This window comes from Etheostoma cragini, chromosome 3 (assembly GCF_013103735.1).
Source record: "Etheostoma cragini isolate CJK2018 chromosome 3, CSU_Ecrag_1.0, whole genome shotgun sequence".
NCBI lineage: Eukaryota > Metazoa > Chordata > Actinopteri > Perciformes > Percidae > Etheostoma > Etheostoma cragini.
Window position 1 is genome coordinate 11,137,181 of NC_048409.1, and position 22,712 is coordinate 11,159,892.

Consider the following 22,712-nt stretch of genomic DNA (forward strand, 5'->3'; position numbering starts at 1 on the left):
TTTAAGCTCTGTTGAGAGAAACGAGCGCATTTGACTGTTCTGCAGCATTTAACAAATGAGGAAATGCAATTAAATGAACGCAAACTGATTAAATCACACCACTTCTTCACAACATACCCCCCCACACACACACACAGTCTCTCATTTAGGGTTTCACTATTTATTTTCTCGAAGACAACCTATCATGTAGCCTATCTCCCCAACAGGTTTTTGGGCAAACGCCTTTTTTTTACCTTCCATGTCATACTTTTAGATTTGAAACCACATGTTTGCTAACAAGGAATGCTGCAAAAAATACCCCTATAACAGAAGGTTTATGAGCACAATGTGTAATCATTTACTACAGTGTTTGAAGTTAACACAAAAAAATGGAAGAGGGTAAGCTTGAACAACTAGCAGGTATGAGGAGTATGGGGCTAAGGACTCTGTAAGGTACTAAAAAGGTACAGCAAACTTGTTCATGGGTTTATTTATTATTATTATTAGGGAGAACCCACTAAGGACAACTCCAGCCTGACATGTGGGACACCCTTTGGACTTGAGAAAAGGGAGGCTAAATCACCTTTTAGTCTAGCTGAGATACATTAGCAGATTCATTACTGCCGCTCCTGAAATTAAGTCATTCTTTTCTCAAGTATCACTAAAAAGCATAATTGGATTCCTCTAGAAAGACAACAAAGATTGTGGTTGAGTGATGCATATTTTAGAGGTTGTTGGCAAGTCCAAACCAACTAACACGCCTTCAGAAAGACTTCAGGCCTCACTTTGCAGGACATGTGCAAAACCAAAGATTATTTAGCAAATTGGACACTAGTGAGGGGTAAGGGAATGGGGAAACATGTAACATTTAAGCACAGTTTTACTTAAAATGAAAATTACACTGTATACACAGCCTAAGGAAACTAAAATACCCTAAAAAATTAACTGTGCCATAGTTTAGTACATGCAAAGGTTATGATTCACAATCCTACGTGAAATGGCCATTGTTCTCTTCTCCCTTGGTGATAAGTCAAAGCTATGGCAACATTACTGCGAAGCAGTGATTTTGCTGAAAATTTAAGGAGAAATAATGAAGTGTCACAAGGGGAACAGGTCATTTGGGGGATTATAGCGATGGTGTCAGAATTTCACAGCATCAAGCCCATGTCTGGTGCGTAGGTTAGGGTTCGGGTGTGAGGGTGGAATACGATCGTCATCAATCACCTTTACAGAAGCAATGAAACTAAAAGCTGAAACTAAAAATAAAAAATATAAAAAGGAACACACTGGAGGCAAAAAGAAAAGCCCAAAAGCCACCAAATGCATCGTGATGCAACGCACTGCTGCTCTACACCTGCGAATAGCATTGTCCAGTGTCAATTAATACTAAATTAATAATTAAAAAAAAAAAATAATCCTTGTGATGACGATGTTTGTTTTTTTCATATCCAAAGTTCTTCCTTTCAGGGATTTGCGAATCAGCCTCTTTCAAAGGCAGAATTTCTTTTCCTGAAACCTTTGCTAACCTCATTGTTGCAATTTTGTTTCTCTTCAGATGTTGTATTTGTATTTTTTTTCCCGTCTCTGCATGCGTTCTCACCCAGTCTTGCATACTCCCAGTCACGCACGCAGCCAAGCACACAACTCATCCGTCCATTCTCTCGCACATGCGACACGCGCAGCCGGACTCCTGGCCCCGCCCACCAGGGGGAGAGGGTGGTGCCCTGTCGGGGCGTCTCGTTGGAGGAGATGAACCTGGCTCCTCAGCACTTGAGTCCAGACATTTGTACACAATGGGTCCATTCACACACATGTCTGATAGCGTGGCCGATTGGGGGAGGGGCACATCGAGGGTGGCGCCCTCTCTGGTCGGAGGACCGCAGAATTGTGATGGTTCGTGGTTCATCTCAGTTCATAATTAAAGTCGTTTTCATATCTGCATTTTGTTTGTGTAGTATTATTTCAACATCTCTTGATTTCTTATTTGTGGATGTCCTTGGTTCTCCCCGGGCAGACATCTTTTTTTGTTGTCGTTTGAAGTAGTTTTTTCCGAAGGCGACCGCTCCAATAACACAGAAGTTATGTCGGCATGTCTCTCAACGCATTCGATGTAGATGTTTTGCTTTTTTTGCAACATGTAGCCACTCATTCTCACTCGCACCCACTCGCCATCTCAAACTTCATTTGGGCTGGTTCCCCTGGAATGCCAAATGAAATCCACACATTTTTCTCTCAGATAAGATGCAGCCATGGATCCCACGAGCCAAGCACAATGGATCAAATTTCTCACACTCTCGCTCTCTCTCGCTCTTTCTCTCCTAATTTTTTTTATGTTGAACAGAGTGCTGCATCGTGAACAAAACTCCAGAATACCCCAGATGCCGTCTAGAACTGGAATCCCTCGGCTGGCACGTTGGCTGAGTTAAAGCCGTAAGTTCCACCTTGGATGGCCTCTGGGACCAGGCTGGTGTCCTCATCAATCTATATGCAAAGACAAAGCAAAAGGGGGGGGGGGGGGGGGGTGTCATTGAAACAGATGACAACACTTTGAAATAGGCTAGTCAAAAACACTAAGCTTTAATTTGTTGAGTTATGATTTGATCTTCATTCAACATCTTCAACGCATTCGTCCGTCAATTTCAATGTGGTAGTACTGAAAAAGTACTAGCGCTCCATCAACTTCAATGTGGTAGTACTGAAAAAGTACTAGCAATACTATTGACAACCACCACTGGCGAGAACCTTTCAACAGAAGTCACAAAAACTACTTTGTAATGGAAACCATTGCTTTTAACTTACATCATCAGATGAGAAGTACTGATCAATAATTTCGTATGCCAATTTGTAGATATCTTCATTTTCGTGATTCTGCAGTTGCTCCACTTTTTCCAAACCTGAGGAATAAAATAAATAAATAAATAGATTATACAGTTTTCAATCACAAATGAACACTAAGGGCCCCATTTTAAACGATCTACACGCACGGCGCAGGTGTGTTTAGGGCGTGTCCATATGCACTTTTGCTAGTTTGACGGCAGTAAAAAAAGGTCCGTGGACATGGTTCAAAAGGGTTGTCCTTAATGTCTTCATTAATCATAGGTGTGTTTTGGGTGTAACGTGCAATAAAACCAATCAAAGTGTCATCTCCCATTCCATGTAAAAGCCAGGCTCATTGCTATTATGATGGCGGATTTGCACCGTCATATTGTTATATGTAATCTTTTTTACGTGTGTTGCTATGCTTCCCTGTGTGTGTGTTTAACAAGCGGAGTGTGTGCGCTGTGCTCAAGCCTAGGCACATTTTACTAATGCGCCATTGACTTTAGACCAAGTTTTTTGTTAGTCTTATTGCGCCATCACTTTCTGCCGCCTCAAGATAACAAAACGCCAAGAATTCACCTGAACACACCTCCCTGTAAGACCAGCACGCCCGTGGGCGCAAAGATGGGCGCATCTGCTTTTGAAACAACGTGGGCGCTGGACGGGAAATTAACAACTGCGTCGATCTTGAAATAGCGAAGAAACTTGCTTCTGGCTTTGCGCCACGCCGGGTTGAAGATGGGGCCCATAATGTTCAATAAACACAAACATGGTAAAACCTCAATGGGACTTACCTCCACATTCCTCAATAAGGTTAGCAATCGTTTCAGCCTCATCATCTGCCATCTTGAGGATATTGTTGAGGCCATCAAGAACAACCTGTACCACCTGGGCGTCCTTCACTATCAGCAGGTTGCAGAATGGAGGGATCACCTGCTTCTCAATCAGGTGGGCCACCTGTAGGTAGCAGAGAGACGAAGAGGATCATCAAATGTACAGTTTTTGCTGTCTGATAACACCCCGGAAATCCAGAGATGTTGCGAGAGCACAATTTGAATCCGCTCAACAGGTTACTCTGGCATTGACTAATGCTGCTCATTAACTATGCCCTTGTAGCCAAGCTGCACCAATCACATCAGTGTATCCGATACAGGCGGGGTTAGAGGCGAGCTCAAACGATGACAGTTTAATTTTCCAGTTAGCTCCGCTGGTAGTTAAGTGTATGGGGCTCTGGATACATCACCCTGTGTGCTGTTGTGATTGGTCGTAGTTTTATCCCATTGTGTGCAGTGAGATTTTCAAATGCACGCTTGGTGCCACCCCTCAAGTGGTTATTACTCGATGCCAGACCCTTGATCTTAAGGATTTGGGTCTGGATTTCCAGGCCAGTATGATAAAGGTTTTAATAATAAAAAGTATATTTTTCAAATTTCTGTTATCCAAATTAAGAAGTTCAGCAGACTAATTTAAACAAATAAAATGAGTCAAATCTATTCTTTTCTTTTTAGGGAGTTTTGGGATGTGTGTGTGGCGGGGTGGGATATATCCTAATTAACATTGTTAAATTGATTTGATGAGAAGATTCTTACCTGATCTTTCCTCCCACTTATTGTCAGGTTGCTGATGGCCCAGGCGGCTTCCTTCTGAGTGCCAAAGTCACCCTGAAAAAAAATTATGCATTCAAAAGTGAGCAACTCATATTCCTTAAAAGCTCCCCCAAAATGATCATACACCATCCACTTCACACAGTTTTTATAAAGTGATGGATACACACCTTATCGAGCAAGTGAATGATCATGGGAACCAGCTTGGCGTCAATGACAGCCTGCACCTGTTGCTGGTTGCCTGCTGTGATGTTGGACAGGAACCACACTGCCTCCTACAGGACCAAAAGCACAAATACAGTTGGTGACAGTTTCATACTATAGGGTGTCGAGACATGGAGATGATGGGTGCAGGTTTAAGGCAACCAAAGAAACCAAAAGATTTTACTGTGTCACACCTTCAACTAGAGCAGAAGGTCCTGCCTGCTAAAAACTTTGAATGAAAATGAGATATGACAGACTCTCCATTTTCCTGGATCAGAATCCAGAGGTCCACGCTGAACGTTTGACCTCTGGTCGAGACAGGGTGCTGTGGGTGGGGCGAGGGTGGCTTTTTGAGGCTCTAATCATCGTCCAGGTCACACAGTGGGCCTCGTTTTTTAGTGACTGGACTCAGATGCACTCCGATATCAGCAGAGACACGTGGTCTTCAGCACCCTCCGACCACCAACCCATGGTATCACACATTCATTTACACGCACACAGACAACTCCACACCCCACCCCCCCACCCCCACCCCCGGATCTGTCTCACTAACTTCTACTGGAGGTCCTCTTCGTTGTCTTCTTTCGATTCTCCGTGATGCGAATTCCTACCAGTAGCTATCTGTCCCATCTAAACCTTTCACACAGCATTCACGCTAGCACCAAAGTCTCTGATTTCATCACTTCCAGACAACATGTTGGGGTAGACAGTGTGTAGGAGGAGGCCAAAGCCGCGGGATGCATTACCTTGTTGATTTTCTCCTTCGGGTGTGTGAGGAGGGCAGGGAAGTGGCTGAGGGCGTCGCAGTTGAGTACCACCTGGGTCTGTTCATCTGTGCCAGTCACTATGTTCCCAACAGCCCTCAGGGCAGCAGTCTGGATGTGGAGAGGAAGTGTAAAATTGTTCAATCCTAAATATAAAATCCATCTCATGTCCAGTGTCCATGTCTGAAGTTTTATTGATCTAATCCCAAACATAAGCCGTGTCATGCCTGGTGTCTCTTCATACCTGAACTTTGACCTCCTGGTGACTGAGCAGAGGTACCAGATGAGGGACGATGCCAGAGTCGATCACCATTTGGATCTGCTCGTTGCCAGCGTCCGTCAGATAGGACAGAGCCCACACGGTGTCTACCAAGATCTGGACGCAGCAAAGAAGGAACAGAAAACAATGAATACATTCTCAACTTCTTAACACTTAAGATTGTGTGAGAATGGAGCTCTGCTAATAGTTAAGTGTTGCCAGGGCACCATGGCCTGCTTAAAAAAAAAAACTACGGGGGGGGGAGACGACAGTCTACTCACACTGACATCAGTGTGGTGGATCAGCACGCAGAGAGCTGGCAGGATCTGAGAAAAGAGTGAAACAGAAGAAAAGGCAAGTGGGATCATTAGTTGGAGAACATGACAACAAAACAACAGGGTTCATGTGTGATCTATCAATAGCTGAAATGGCTTCATGTGCACGTGCTCTGCACGGCCTGCTACACCTTAGTTCATTTCAGCACATAACAGCAACACACTAAATTTGCCTTCATTTGACCATCTCAGGTAGTAGAGCGCTGACGTGGTCGTACTCAGTCTGAACCTGCTCCCCTGGGCTGTGATCATGGGGCGTGTTTCTACCGAAAATGCCTTCGCACTCAATTGGACAGACCTACAACCAATCAGCGCACAGAAACTCAACGCCAACGCCGACAAGATCGAGACGGTGTTTCGTCTCCATAGCAACCACTGTTTGCACGATGCACTTCCAACCTCACGTCCGACTTTTAGACTTGTTTGAAGCTCAATATATACATTTTGTTTTGTTAAAATATGAAAGTGGATGATAAGTGATAGTGAGATGCTTGCTATAGTTACATCTCTAGAGATAAATTTGTGAAAACAAATTTTATTTCTCTCATTTACGGGGTTGTTCCAACAGCTCCCTCTCTTCAGTCACTCTCTCTCCACCATATGACGTTACCGTAGAGCTGGACAACATATCAATATTATGTCGATATCCTGATTTGAGACTCGATTTCGTCTTAGATTTTGGATATTGTAATAAGGCACAAGTATGGTCTTTCCTGGTTTTAAAGGATGCATTACAGTTAAGTGATGTCATTTTCTGAACTTTACAGCCTGTTCTATTATTTGCCTTCTCCCACATAGTCATTATATCTACATTACTGATGATTATCAAAAATCTCATTGATTATATATTTTGTGAAAGCACCATTAGTCAACACTACAAATATTGTTGCAGTATCGAGGCATTTGGTAAAATATATTGTGACATTTGATTTTCTTCCTATTGCCCAGCCCTACATTACCGCTCCATCTAAACCTCTGCCATTTTGTACAGCTGTTTGTAAGTTAGAAATAAAATGGATTATTGATCATTTTATTTATATAGCTTATAGCTGACAGGTAAAGTCACAAAACCAGCCTCAGCAACATGAACAGCTAAGTCGCAGCGACACCATCAGCTGGTTTGAGTTGAGCTAAGACAGGCCAGGTTGAGGATTTTAAAATGAATACGTTGTTGATATCTTCTGTAACAGGCGCGATGGCGGAATCTGCACACACACACACACACACACACACAGCTTCTTAACACGCATACACACCTCCTGGATCGTCTCCATGGGTGGTGGAGGGTCCTTGTGGCGGCACAGATTGACCATCACCCATGTGACATTGCGGAGGAAGGTAATGGGGATGGAGGGACTGATGAAAGAGAGCAGGGGCTTGACCACACCCAAGCTGATCACATAGTCTCTGCATTGAGGGCCATCACCTGCATAACACAGACAGACACAGAGATGGAGCGCATGTCCTCTCGGGACTGACTAGATTTGTTTCCTTGGCACGCTGCTGTCCACACCAACACGACTCACCTATGATGTTGCCCAGGGCCCACACCGCCTGTTCGCACACATTCTGGTGAGGAGAGTGAAGCAGCCTCAGGAACAGTGGCACCGCATCTACACAAAGAAAAATGAAAGGTGACAATCATAAATAGAGAATTGCATGATCTGATGTGTTGCTTTAATTTAAGGTACAACACCATGTTCTTTGCAGAATTTATAGACAGCTCAAGGAAGCGATAAAATGCTAAAACATGAACACCACTGTAACCTTCTGAGCACACATTGAAACGACCACTTGGACAGATCTAGACATGGCCACGTTTCTACTTAAAATACTACTGAGCCCACAACCGTAAGATAAAGATAGCATAAAGAGGTGAAAAAAACAATCTAAGGCTATGTTAGACTGCAGGCAAAAGTGGCCCAAATGCGGGTTTCTTTGGAGTCAAGTGACCAGGTCAGACTTCTTCATAAGTAGTGTGAACACTCAATTCTAGCCCAGATCTGATTACTTCAGATCAGATTCAGGACACTTCCATAAATGGTCCTGAGTGTTCTCAATGCAGCCGCAGTGTTACAGACTTCAAACAACGTCTGAACCAATTCATATTCTTGGGTGCCCGGATAACTCATATGGTAGAGCGGGCGCCCATATAGAAGAGGTTTACTCCTCCACACAGTAAGCCCAGGTTTGACTCCAACGTGCAGCCCTTTGCTGAATGTAATTCCCTCTCACTTCTCCAGCTGTCCTGTCAATAAAAAGCCTAAAAATGGTTAGGACAGTTAATGCCCGAAAAAGAAACTTAAAAAAAAAAAAAAATACATTTGTATTCCTAAAATCAGATCTTTAAAAAAAAAAAAAAAAAAGATGCAAGCCGAGAAAGCTGAAGATACAGATGAAAGGTTTCATTCAAAGCCAGAGATCCTTAGACTCTGCTGTTTAGACTGCATAAATAATAACAATAGATTATGGGGTTATGCATTTTCAAGATGAATAATTCTGAAGTTCATTGATTTCATTATTTTATGTTCCAGCTTGTTGCAAGTGCTGCCATTTGGTAAAAATCAAGATGGAGAAAAAAGCAGGTTCATAAAAAAAGAAAAAAAAATTAGCCACTTGAAATGAATAGAACACATGTTCCCGAAAAGAACTAAGAACTTCCGCTATTTGAAAATGCCCCGTTAAATTGTTAATTAACCTCTTTTGAAACAAAATGCAATGCCACATACACATTAGTTGATTTTAGTAATTTGTTAACCCATCACCCATAATATTGCATCATTTTTTAATACAGTATATTGTTGTACCAATCTAAAAAATGTACTGACCACTAACACCACTAGCAACAGACACATTTCTGTTTGTCCCTCTTGTATGCACCGAGTTTTTTTTCACCTAGTTGAAAATGTCATCAACTGACAAGGTGACATAAATGTGAACATATCGTTTACTAAGTAACAAAATACCACAGGTTATTCCAGCACAGTACTGCACTATGCACCCACTACAATAAAAGCAGCAGTTAGTGGAGCATTCAAAATCTTCCATAAAACATGCCACAGATAAGACATAATAATAATTTAGATAAAATCAAGGGAAAGATAGTTAGAGAAAGTGGCGTGGCTAAATTAAATGGCACTTACTGGACTGGACCACAGCTTGGGTCTGCTCGGATGTACCAGATGCTATGTTGGTAAGAGCCCAGGCTGCCTCAAACTGGAGGGATGGGCTGTCAAGAGGTAAGAAATGGATGAAGGTCGTGGTTAAAGTGAGTGTAACTGGACAGGGGCGTCAAACAGTAGGAGCATGCTGATGAGTCATTTATGTTTCTGCCATTCGTGGAAGGTGAAAACTAGAACACGTTTACATAACTGCTAAAGATGTAGGGTGGGCTAAAGTCTGCTTGCTCATTTGCATAACTTTGAAGTGTACATGAACTCAATATGATTGCAATGCACTGTTACATGAAGACAAACAGAATTTCAGGCAGCTTACTTGTCATCTCTGTCCAGGCAGTGGACCAGTATAGGAAGGATCCCAGACTTAATCAGGTCATCTATGGGAGGGTTACGGTCACTGGACAACAACTTCCTACAAAAACAAAAGAGGATACAAAAGACCATTACTCACACACACTCATACTTGCATAGCTTTACTGACACGTACTAACAAAAAGAACCAATGAGACACAGAGAGAAACAGCTGAGAAGTTTGACGTCAATCACAATCCCTGTGACTGTATGACAGGAGACTTCACCCAAAATCAACAGGTAACGTGGGCATGGTAAAACTGCTTTAAATAGAGGAAAAGAATAAAAAGACAAACAAAAATAACATGTTTTATGAATTCAGCCGACTCATTCTGCAGCAGTGCCATTTCCGATGTCCATTAATCAGAAGGGGCCGACTTACTGTTAATCACGGCTGTCTAACTGGGCTGGGAAAACATTCAGCCCCCGAAATTTCAACACCAAAGAGGCCATCCATTTTAAATCAGAAAACCTCTAAGTATTGGTGTACGGGAGCAGAAAGTATGCCTCACAATAACCAGACGTGAATCTGGAGTGTATTAAAGCTACTAGTTCTATAATATAAAGTACAATATTTTATTCGGTAAAAACTCGGTTTGAGTGGTGTGTGTGTTCCTACCTGGCAGCCTGCACAGCACTCAGCTGGACGCCCTGATTATCACTGGTGGCATTCTTAACGCAACACAGGGAAGGACACAAGTTAAGTTCTGATGCATTATACACACACTGCCCATAAGAGGAGCTAAATGACAAAGAATAAAATAAATCAATCTTCCTACTTACTTGTACTATTGCTTCAAGAGAGGTGTTTTGCTAAAAAAAAAAAAAAAAAAAAAGAAACATTTGAGAGTCAATAGTCTTGAATTGTGCTTTGAGAGACATTTGTAACACATACAGTATGTAATGTCAAGAGTTGATCGGGAACCAGTACATTTTAAACTGGTGGTTAGGCCAGAAAAAGCCATCTGAATTCCCTAAAGAGTGCATAGCCTGGCAGTACCAAATGAGGGTGAGCAGCCTGTAAGTCTTTTCTAAAAACGGCTTTGTTTGTGACGTTGACAAAGCAGGAAGGAAGGCCACCAAAGCGCCAATGAGAACAGTGAGGAAATGCCACCAGAACAATGCAGCAACTTGCATTCTCACTTCAACCAAATGTGATGTTTTGGCGCAACAGTGAGCCGGCTCGGAAGTGAAGGCCAGCATTCAATGTGATAATGTGCTAACTGGCAAGCTCACCTGACGCCCTCTGAAAGGGAGTGAACGGCCCAATGTAGGCTGTAGAAGCGCAAAGCGTCTTTCTTAACTTTTAATCAAGCTTTGACCATGACTGCAGGCCCAGTAATCTAAAGTTGGCCGATGCCTCTGATAGACAGCAGTAGCAGTGATTGCCCGTGCACCCTCAAATAAAGGGGGGCAGTAGATTTGCGACAAAATTCAAAGCCGAAAAGAAAAACAGTCAAACAAAAGCGTGCATACACAATACGCATGAGACATCTGGAACCAAATGCAAATGAATATTAAACCAGTGGTGACAACTCAGACAGAAGCAGAAAAATAAAAGCTGAGGGAAAGTGACAATTTAGGAACCATCTGATTTATCAACAGGCACACTTTTTTTATTGTGAAAGAATGAACCACAAATAGGTAGCTGACAAAAAAAAAAGAAGCAAATGTCTTCAAGGCACAATCAATGTGTTATTTTAGACGGACTGAAAACAGTCACAAAGGTCATCGGCCGTTTGGTATTTATACTAGCCTAGTCGAGCCTAGACCAGCATGCACAAAAGCCTATGTAATGTCTTGCAGTGAGTCAGGGCAGCATGTCATTGCTGATATATTGCTAAGCGGGCCATTTCAAGTCAGCCCTCTCGGTAGCACTCTGTAGTTACTGTGATTGAATTGTTGAGACTGCTGAGTGGCCTTTTTATCCAGCAATACCACCAAACCTAGAGCCCCTTTAGTGATGGTGGGAATCTAAAAGGTGTAGGTCTGATGACTGCATGCATCAAGAGATGATTTTTGAGACATTTACCGTTGAGCTTTAAGCTTAAATTATAACGTACACATGGCCTAATGTTTTGGCTCATCAGTTATGGGAAGATCGGTACTTAACTGAGAATAAAGTGCCTCAAAGTTGGCAATTAGAAAATGTAGATGCTACCATGTGCATTGCATTTTATGTATGCATCACAACTATTGCCACAACCAGAACTATTACTACCAAAAGGTGATTAAAATGTTAGGTATTTTCTCTGGTCTCAACTTTATGCCTTTGGCCTTTCATCTGAAAAAATCCACATAGATGTTCATTGCAGAGATTACATAAGCAGGGATTTCATCATGCCAACACAAAAATGCTGCATAACAGGAATGTGTCTCAAACATTAAGGGATGTATTGGGCCCCAAAAGCACAGACAATATTGAAAAGGAACACAACCCTGATGAGGGATAGTTTCAATAGTTGTATTTTACCTATTCTACCAAGGAAGTTCTACATGTATTGGTCTCCTACTTTGAGAAAATGAGACACCAACCATCACAGAGAAAGACAAGACTGCATGTTTGTTCAGACTATTGCCCCACCCAGCAACATGGAGCGAGGAGCCATGGAGGCAGCATCACAGGGACAAAATGCTGGCATGTCCTAAACCTCTGGAGTGTTTAACCAGTGAGCTTAATCTAATGTGCAAAACCCCTAGGACAAACATGTATGCTAAGCTGGCATTCTGATGGTAATCAGCTGTAACTTACAGAAGCAAAACTATTTTCTGCCTTTTAAAACACAAAACCTAAAAATGTGAACTTGATTTTCTGGTAGCAGCCGACACATTTTTAATCAGAGGATGGTAAGACCGTACCGATCTGAAATCTCCGTCAACATCAGAGTCCTCACAGATGTCCTCGTGAGGCACATTCCTCCGCTTCAGAAGGTGCTCATCTCTTTTGTTCTGTGGTGGAGGAAACAGAATCATCACTTCCAATATGCACAATCCAGCAAAAAATAAATGATAATAACAAGGAAAACTCTGCATCTTCCAGTACATTCTTTTAAAAGACGCACTGTAGATGAAAAGGTCAGAATTGAATGTAGTTGTAAAAGTCTTACATGGAGTAGGTAGCACAATCTAACCCGAATGTATATTTACCTTTCTGAGTTCCACCACTACCTCAGTCCTTTGTCTTCTCATAGACTGTGGGCGAGATAGCAAATCAACATTATTCAACAAGAAACTTTAATTCCAACCTGCCATTGCCCAAGAGAGACACTAGCTACGAAATCAAATCTGGGCAACGCGTAAGATCAGGATCCACGTTATGTGACCAAGAGCTGATGTGTCATACAGCGTGGGCTTCTGACTTAATGTTTGACGTATGACTGATACTGGTCATACCTCAAACATTATGTCAAAAGCCCACAGAGTACATGACAGCACCCAAACACATTTAACACGGGTCTGGCCTAAAATGACCCATCTCAAGTTACTGCGAGACCATTTGATCTGCCTTAACAAGACAGCTAACTCCCATGTTCTTTGCCATGTAGCATTTGTATTGATGTTCTTACAAATAAAACACATAAAGCAGCAATGAAATACAACCAGTTGCAAATTTATTAGCCACATCTAACAAAAACTACTGTGGTAAGTCATTCTCACAGGTTTTAATATTCAATCTGTTTGTTGAACTGAGGTGCGGATTCTGATTTGTGGACTTTATTGGAGAGTAGGTTGTGCTGCTCTTCAACTGTAGATGTATTGTGGATCATAAAGCAATACAATTTACCAGCAACAAAAACTACAAAGATCATTAAGTTAAATCAACACCTCTCAAAAACATTTTCAATAAAGAATGTAACATTATATTCGTTGGCTTTATTGCAGGAAGGCTGTATTAGGCCGCATTAGTTTGAGCTTGGTGTATTGTTAACCAACAAACTGAGTATTCAACTGTGTAGAAGGTGTATTATATAGCTTTTGTAATAAGCAGATGTTGGTCCTTGTGGTTATTACTGACAGTACTCCACCATGGTGGAGATTAGTTATTAACAGGTTAGTACGTCCATGGTTGTGGACGTGACTCGTCTGGGGGCTTAGCGTAACAGATGCGACTTGTCAAACTAGATGGATGAGTATATCCTGCTCATATACATGTCAAGGGAGCACGCCTGAAAACAACAACAATACACTAATAATATGAAAGCATAGACATGCTGAGCTGACTCTGTATCCGCTGGTAACTTGTGGATCCAACATGCAGCTTTGATCTAACGTTAACGTTACCAGGTATGTGATCGTGTTAACAAGCTGGTCGTGTTAACCTGGTTTTCTAAGCACGTGTAACATTTTTTAAACCACCGAATAACATTTTAACACTACGCCGCAATTGAAAATAACCAGGTAACTGGCCAGCTAAGAGGCTAACTGGTTTCCGCCATTGTTTTTGGTGATAAAGACGGGGGATGGGTGGAACTGCAGCCACCAGCACCACCAAGCTTAACGCTAGCATAAATGCAAGCCAGCTAGCTAGCTAGCACGCAGGTTAGCTAACTGCAGTATCACTATAACGTTAATCTGTCGTTGTGTTAGTTTGACAAACGAGCAAATATTTCCCCAAAACAACCTGAAACTTAGTTGTATTTACTTTGAGATACAGCTATAGTAATCGTTTTCGCTAGCTAACACGTCGACTTAAACCGGTGGACGATGTGCTTCAGTTAAACTAGCTAGCATGTCCCCCGTGGGCCTGGCTAGCACTGAGCTAGCAGAGCACAACCAGCGGAGGCGATGAACTCTAACGATCGCTTCCGACATGTTTTATAACCAACGCTGTCTCATAGCGTAACGAAACCAGTGAAACCAGAAGGGCAACCGCCCAGCCAAGGCCAGCGATCTATTACTGGTGATCGGTAAAGGCCCTGGCCGAGGCTTCGGGTAAAAAGTTCCCCGATGGTGGAAATTAGAAACGACGTCACAAGGAAGCCGTGAACATAGCGGCGGAGAGGAGATCCTCGACACCAATCTGCATAACTTTACCTCCAAATCACGGCCCTTATTCTTGAAATTCTTCAACCGCTGGTTGTCCAGTTTCTCGTTGTCAGCCATGTTAGCAGTTCTGGTTACGTTAAACACAGTCTAACTCTTGGATTGAGCTGGTGAGCTACCCTTTTCTGGTTCCCTTTTCTCAGCCTTTCGTTAACGGACTATTTTTTGCTTCTCTGTCCGCGGTGCATACTGGGATTGCCGGTGGTGGAGGCAGCCTCTCTCTGGCGTAGAGGAAGGGTGGGGAAATCCCCTTCGCTCTCATTGGTTTCACTGTTAACATCTATCTGCAGGGCGCGCCACATAACACCATACAAACTCATGTTTGATCATTGTAATCAATGACAAGTAACGTCCAGTGTACACATTTAAATATTTCATACACTAGTAGAAAGAAGCACATTAACTGTAAATGCAATGTTGAGTACAGTATTTTACATCCATTTTATGCCACTACATCTAAATTTACTCTTTTTTTGTTTTTGCATAAACACTTAGCAAATCAAGATTTTACATATAAAATATATTGTCTTCTTTAAAATAGATGCAATGTTTTACTGTAAATCAACTATCAATAGTTGTTTATAGTTTAGCCTATAAACAAGGCTGGATTACATACCAGGCATAACAGACTAATTGCCCCACATTGACAAAAGTGTCAAAGATTTTTGGTAAATTGATCAACTGTTATCTAGGTGATGAGGTAGCCTTTCTTTTTATACCATAGTTATTGCTAAATTCCCTCTTTTTGTCGTTTCTCATGACAGTTTCCTTGTAACACAAAGATGGATCATTGTGCTAAAAACGCACTACCTTTTGAAGATACCCATTTGATCTAAGTCAGATTGCTGAAGCCTCGTGTTCAATTTTTCTGAACTTTGAAATGAATTTTTGCACAGAACACATACTGTAGATTGGGTCCCCCATCTCCTACATTGGAATCACAAAAGGATCTCTTTGCACTCAGTGTGGCCAGGAGGAACAATTACAGTGACCGATAACTCTTTCAATGTACATATGAGCATGTGAGTATTATTTTAAGTCAGACTGTAAACTTATCCTTAAAGGACCTGTCTTGTATTCTATGTCAAAATCCCAAATTTTTATTATCTGTATTTATGTTTAGCCTACATCATTGTATTGCAATCTTTAAACCAAAGGATCTAAGTACCTTTCTACTATTTATTTTACCTCACACTTAGAACCACCTCCCTTGATTCCAGATATTTTAACATCTTTATTTCATTGCAAACAAAAAGACAAATACTACACTCAAAGAGTGCCAGCATAACATGAAACACATGTTCAAATCATGACATGACATGACTTGACACTTCTGCCATGGCTTTAATTAGTTTGATGTAACAACATGTATACTTTTGGAACCTTCCAAACTAAAGTGAGTATGTGTATATATATATATATATATATATATATATATATATATATATATATATATATATATATATATATATACAGTACATACACTGTATATGTTTTAGGTTTTATTTTTGTCCCATTTGTGTTGCTGAAGAAAATCTATACAATTTAACAGTGTGACAACACTGTAATTCCAAATAAATAAAGCTTGTATGAAAAACTAAGCACATAACAAGTTTAATAATGCATACAAATAAATACATAACACATAAACTAACTAAACTGAACAGATAATGCACAATTGAAGAACAACATTTCTTTGATTCACAGAAACTTGACCAAAGAAACAGGTTTTTGTCAGTCTGAATTATCGCAAACATATTGTTTTGCAAACGGCTAATATAGCTTGTGATACGTCAGCTGGCATAACCCAAGATTACTCACAGCATCCTCATGGGTTACCACCACAGTTCAAAGGCACTTTGTCTTCACCAGGATTGAGTAAAAGTTCTTTCTGCCACTGAGATTAACACTTAAAATGATGATAATCAGATCCCTTTGCTTCTCACCTCCTCTCGTTTGAGCCTATAAACGCCACAGTGGGGCCATTTGCGGACAACTTACACAGGCAGACAAGAAGGAATCCTGAACATCATTTGAATGCATCTCCAAGAAAGATTTTCATTTATCATCCGCTGCAGATCAAGACTTGTTTCACAGCTGTGACACTGATGCCCTTAGACTTCATCTTAACCTTAATGTCCTCTTGAGTCTGTTTAAATGGAGTCTTCATCAGATAGACTATCCTCCTGAAACCTTCCTCTAGTCCCATGCCAGTGGTGGCTGAACAGGGCTGGATAAACCAGGGCCTGCCCTCACACACTCTACTCAGGTCCAGTGTCAGGCAGAGCATTTCTGGACTTAGAGCGCCATGGAGGTCCTGTTTGTTGCCAAGGACCACGAGAGGAACCCCTTTGAGACTCTCGTACTTCAGGACCTAAAAGTGGAGAAATCAAAGTAAAGAACACTTTAATTACAACAGTATAAAACAAACATCTTAGATCAGAGATCCTCAACAGGTGGTCCGTGACCACTAGGGGGTCCTCAGAGGTAGCACGTGGGTGCCTCCAAATGAGGTTTGATATATTTTTGAATATGTCTGAAATATGCAGTAACATGAATTAAACATATGAATAGCAAAGAAAAATACACATAGTTGTGAAACATTTTCACATTAAAGATAAGTTTACTAAGTTAGCCACACAGTCCTCCAGGATTCACTGTGCCTTCAACATGTATATTTAACATTAAATCATTATGTATGAAATATATCATAATAGCCATTCATTTTCATCCAACTGGCTTACTTCATTATGCAACTCAAATATAGAAAATATATTTAGTAGGGGGTCACTGCTCAGTCTCTTTATGCAGCTAAGGGGTCCGTGGCCTAGACCCCTGCTTTAGATAAACCGATTTATTGTGTTCAACCTTCTCCTGTTTAGCATGAAGCAGTATGAACACTCAATGTATGGTTTCTAACAAACTATAATACACTGCAATGTATTAATTAATATGTTGGCAAACATAACTCCTCCTATGAATCATCTGTGCATATGCAGATAATGAATGATTGGCAATAAAACAAAGTTGAAATTAAATATAGTGTGTAGCGTTTTTACCTATTTATTGATGAATTTTGTTTTATTAGGAAATAATTGTTCTACATGACAACTGAGCAGCCTCCATGCTGATGAAAGCCTCAAGATCCTGCTGAAATATCTAGTAAGGGGACCCTGAATTAAGAATACATTTTACTGTCAAACTCAAGAATGAACTTTCAAGATCAACACGTTTTCATTTACGATCTAATTTAAACCTGTCTGTAAATGATTTGTACATGTATAAACAAATAATGAATGCTTTTAACACACAAGATATGTGTATGCATATATATACTATTATTACAGCTATAGTGTGTTGTGTGCTATTACTCATTCATTACACATTTGTACATGTTTATTATGGTTACGAAGTTATAGTTTTTGACAATTACATTAATTAAATGAACACTTGTTCTTATAGTTGCTTAAAGTGTGAACTAAGCAATTTATTAAGATTAAAACTCTGCACACATCCTTCTGCACAATGAAACTCACAAATGATAATAAGCAAAAAACGTTGTTGACTGAAGGAAGATTACACTTAGTTACCCGGTGAAGTTCTTTGCGTGCCTCATCCAGCCGCCTCTGATCACAGCTGTCCACTACAAACACCAGTCCAGCTGTGTCGGTGTAGTGATGCCTCCAATGGGGTCTCATCTTCTTCTGACCCCCCACGTCCCAGACCGTCAGGCCCGGGCTGCTCCTGTCAGTCTCCAGTGTTTCCACGTTGAAGCCCACAGTTGGCACAGTCACCACGCTCTCGTTGTACTTCAGCCTGTAGAGCAGGGTAGTCTTCCCCGATCCGTCCAGACCCAGCATCAGGACCTGTGCTTGTTTCCGAGGCTTAGATCCATGCGCGCCCATGTCCTAAAAGTGCAGCTTGTCTATATTGAAAAAAATATAAAGTATGGCCTTTTCTTTTTGTATAGCTGTGTAAACTTGCTGCCTGCACCCAGTGGCTCCCTTTGTACTGTCTATGTGTAGGCTTAGTGTGTCTGGCCTCTTATAGAGACGGTCTACAATCAGAATGCTTTATGTATGCACAGGCAGAGTGATCCCTCCCCTCTGTTGTGATGGGATTTCTTCTGTCCCTGCGTAGCTTTCAGTAAAGCTATTCATATCCAAAGTGACGGTGCACATACAGTTCTCTGGTTACCACTGCACGGTTAGAGAAGTCACATCACACCTGCTCCACATCATCATACACACCAGCAGCCAGGAAGTCCATGTTCGGTCACAGGGAAATTCTAGTGAGGACGACTCTTCCCAAGATGATGGGTAAATGTAGTTTCATCTTTAGACTTAGACAACGTGAAGGCTGGATGTGTGGCTTCCAAAATCCTTAAACTTGAATTGATTAGCGACTCCTGTCAGTAGCTGAATAAATGCAGTGTGTTGGCCAGCCCTGACATAATGTGGATTGATGTGATAAACATCACCCAGCAGGTGGCATAGACTGACTAAAATCAAGCTTTTCAAAAGGTTAGGGACATTGTCAGTTGCTCAATCCAAATTGCTGCAAAATAACCACGACAGAGAACTTAATGGAAAAACTTGGCTAAATAATATATTGATATATAATAGGGATATTAGTGTTTTTTTCTTTTGTTTACTGCCTTCTTGTAGAATATAGATTTAACAAACATGTAAATTTGTATGCAAATCCAACATGAGATACTGTGTGCCCAGGTTATGTACTGTACAATATGTACGGCTATGGCTGTTTTATTTTTCTTTATGATGTTGTACCTATGCTATGTGTTTAGGCTTTCGATGTTCATTTTCTTTAAATAAACAAACAAACACGGGCACAGAGAAATGTATTATTTTAATGTTACCTTTTTGATTTACATTTTAAAATTTCAGAATTATTTTTATTTATTTCTGTTCTTACAGTTTATTAAAGTCAACAAAACAAGTACAAATGCCACATAAACACTTTGTAAGGTACATTATCAAGGAAGAATGGGAAATGAAAAAGCACAAACTGTTTTATCGGATATATATCTCTGAAGTTAAACAATCCAGGAACAGGTACACAGCTTTCTTCATTGCTGTAAAAACAGTGGAGAGGTGATACTAACACGAGGACAGTATGTACATTCATCTTACAATTTCATGTCTCTTGGAGACATTTCTTTCAATGCTAATCCATATGTGAGTTAACGAGGTATGACACCGAGGTCGTGCAGTGTGCCTGGCATGATCGACTGCATTACATTAAAAAAAAAAAAAAGCCACCAGAAGTAGTTGGCAGCAGATTTCGTAACAGGAAATGAACAGTACAAAAATAAGGCAACAACGCATTTCATTCATAGGCTTGTTATGTTTTTAAATACATTTCAGCAAAATGTGATATTTGATCTTTATCAGGATGAAGATTACAGGTCATTAACAGATGACATTGTAACAGTAAATTGTCAATTTCAGAACATTTATATCTCATGAAGCTTGTAGTCACTGATAATGTAAGAACAGTCAGATAAGGAGTAGTATATCAGTATGTAAAAAAGAAACATATTAGAAGGGTTGTAAAGCTTAAAGTCTAAATTCCTAAGTAATTATAAAATCATGACTGCCAATCATGTAAGTTATTTTATGTCATAACTCATTTATTACCTTCTTCTTACATGTTTCAATTAACATTTAAAGTTTTTAAATTATCAGATCTTGTGACAAACTTTGTAAAGTAATAATTAGCAGGTACAGCAGAGTCACAGCGAGATGTTACAACACTGTCACCACCAGGTATTGCTTAAAATCATATTACATTTTTATCACATTTAAAGTGATATATTGTTTGACAACAGCTGCATTATCCAACAGTTATTACATTATTAGTAGTTCCACTGATTCAGATAAGATGGGGATAGAACTAGAGTCCAAGCTTTAACAAAAAAATATTTACCTTTATCAACAATCAAAATATAAATGAGACTTAATCAGCACAGAAACTAAAAGCAATCATATTACATAAACTAGGACATTCAACATCTAAACTTCTGAAACAAAACACAGAATTCACACGTTCAGTAAGTGTGATACGGCCATTGTAATTCATTCTATTGCTGTACAATATCAATGCTGATATTTGAACAAACATATGCATATTCAAATTTGTGTTGTTCATGTGTAAAGGGAAAAAAAACATTATTTATGATGTATTTGATTCGGGGGGAAAAATAATCTTTTCAGTGCAGTTGCTCGGTGGACGTCAGTTTACAATTTAATGATGAAGAAACACAAAGTTAAGAAACTAAAAATATAAAAATTAGTGGTCACACAGACTTTTAGTGAAGGACACCAACTTTGAAATAATGTGGAAGTGTCCATGCCAGCTTGTATCCTTTAAATCTATCATTACTACAATGAATAGGTTCTCTCTCACACACACACACACACACACACACACACACACACACACACACACACACACACACACACACACACACACACACACACACACACACACACACACACACACACACACACACACACACACACACACACACACACACACACACACACACACACGTGTTCAGACTAATGAGCAGGCCCAAAATTGCACAATTCTAAATCTGTTTATTTGCATAACAGGGACCCATCTTCCATTACGGTGTCTGCACAAGAACTGCTAAGCCTAAATGAAAGAAGTTTTCGGAAGTGTCACTTTGTCAGCAGTAAAAGTAAAAAGGGGTGGGACGTGACGTAGTTTTATGATTTGAAGGGCTAACTTCAGTAAATATCAGTGATAGAAATAGTTCTCGCTCAAAAAGTTGCGGGCTCAGTTTTTAAATCTTTCATCCTAATCTTATTCTTACTTATATTCAAATATAATATAGATACTGTGTGTGGCAGACGCGTGGCCTACTGCTCGCTGGGCTTGCCTTTAAACTTGACCACCATGACGGTGATGTTGTCAGTGCAACCGCGATAGAAAGACTGGAGGACAATGCTCTTGGCCCCGAAATGAGGCTCGTCCAGTCGTTCCCTGATGAAGCGAACCGCTTCCTCGTTGCTGAAGGTGTCCCACAGGCCGTCCGACGCCAGGATCATGAACTCCGGCTGCAGCTTGTTCAGGTCAAACGACATGATGTCAGGATCAGGAATAACCACGTTGAGGTTCTTCAGGGGGTAATCGCCCAGGGAACGGGACATGGCCAAGATGCCCTGGACACGCCACGAGCCGTTGAAGCTGATGAACCCACCTGCATAGAAAGACAGAAGAAAATGGTTTGAGAGTGATGAAACAAGGAGCAGGAAGTAAAATAGAAGGTGGAGGGGAGGAGGTTGTTAGAATGTGAGGAAGTAAGCAGGATTGAGGAACACAAAAGGTGAGAGGAAAAGTGGAAAAACAGCTGTTGTTCATGTTACTGGCACATTATTTTTGTTCCTGTGAACCAACTGGCAACGTGTCTATTATTCATTTCTATCAACTATGAGCTCGCTGTGTTCGCACCAAAGTGTAAATAATAATATGTTGAATGAAAACATTGACGTGTTTACACTCAACATTCTTGCTCATGGAATGCAACTGTTTGTCTTGGATACATTTCAAATCCTGTCACATCCTGCAAGTACAGCTGTGAGCCCTCTGTGGCTTCAACAGATTTACCATCCGGGAACTGTACTGGAAATGATAAGATGAATACTTCCATACTAGGTCAGGATGCCTCCCTAGTTCCTAGTGAGCAAGGCCATAGCCAGGAGGAGGTTGAGAGTTCAGGCTATAAAAAAAAAAAAAATCCCATTATGTGTATTTTTCTATTTCCAATATTAGTTTGAATCTCCAAAAAAGCAGAGGCAATGACCTCTGGGTCCTCAATAGTAGCTTCTTTAGCAGCTAGCCCTTCTTTAGTAAACTGCTTTGACATCATTGTTGGGAAATGTTATGAACAAATTGCAATTAGAAACAAGAGTGACATTCACTGAGGTATTAACCTAATCAGTTAGCTGCTGAGGGCAGCAATGAAGCCAAATAAAGCACTAAATAGCAAACTTGTCTACTCTCACATCATTAGACTGTATTTATTTGTCTTCACATACTGTAACATGGCGTGTATTTATTTTCATTTATTGGATTTAATTATTTAGTTTGTTTTCATTCCCAATACAATCCGCACTACGTTTATT

The 22,712-nt window shown here is 40.7% G+C and overlaps 3 protein-coding genes and 1 long non-coding RNA gene across 4 annotated transcripts in view; 1 reads left to right on the plus strand and 3 right to left on the minus strand.

Moving 5' to 3' along the window:
- Positions 1–223: 223 nt before the first annotated feature.
- Positions 224–14,799, minus strand: kpna4 (karyopherin alpha 4 (importin alpha 3)). Its single transcript, XM_034867833.1, has 17 exons — positions 14,530–14,799; positions 12,643–12,687; positions 12,355–12,444; positions 10,279–10,308; positions 10,115–10,167; positions 9,461–9,556; positions 9,109–9,194; positions 7,492–7,578; positions 7,222–7,391; positions 5,912–5,956; positions 5,616–5,747; positions 5,354–5,482; positions 4,574–4,678; positions 4,389–4,460; positions 3,594–3,756; positions 2,779–2,873; positions 224–2,460 (listed from the first exon to the last, which is right to left on the minus strand). The coding sequence occupies exons 1-17, from the start codon at positions 14,596–14,598 to the stop codon at positions 2,365–2,367; spliced, it is 1,563 nt and encodes a 520-aa protein (XP_034723724.1). The 5' UTR covers positions 14,599–14,799; the 3' UTR covers positions 224–2,364.
- LOC117942406 lies at positions 13,569–15,915 on the plus strand. The gene is made up of 2 exons (XR_004656118.1): positions 13,569–13,779; positions 15,435–15,915. It is a non-coding gene; the product is annotated as an uncharacterized LOC117942406 (long non-coding RNA).
- Positions 15,916–16,275: 360 nt separating this feature from the next.
- Positions 16,276–18,627, minus strand: LOC117941975 (ADP-ribosylation factor-like protein 14). The gene is made up of 2 exons (XM_034867244.1): positions 18,129–18,627; positions 16,276–16,912 (listed from the first exon to the last, which is right to left on the minus strand). Exons 1-2 carry the CDS (start codon positions 18,441–18,443, stop codon positions 16,604–16,606), a joined length of 624 nt encoding a protein of 207 aa, XP_034723135.1. The 5' UTR covers positions 18,444–18,627; the 3' UTR covers positions 16,276–16,603.
- Positions 18,628–19,583: 956 nt separating this feature from the next.
- ppm1lb (protein phosphatase, Mg2+/Mn2+ dependent, 1Lb) overlaps positions 19,584–22,712 on the minus strand; it is a 42,162-nt gene continuing 39,033 nt past the window's right edge. Inside the window, exon 4 of the mRNA XM_034867243.1 lies at positions 19,584–21,787. Coding sequence (XP_034723134.1) covers positions 21,447–21,787 — 341 coding nt within the window. The 3' untranslated portion in view covers positions 19,584–21,446. The remainder of the gene's footprint in view (positions 21,788–22,712) is intronic.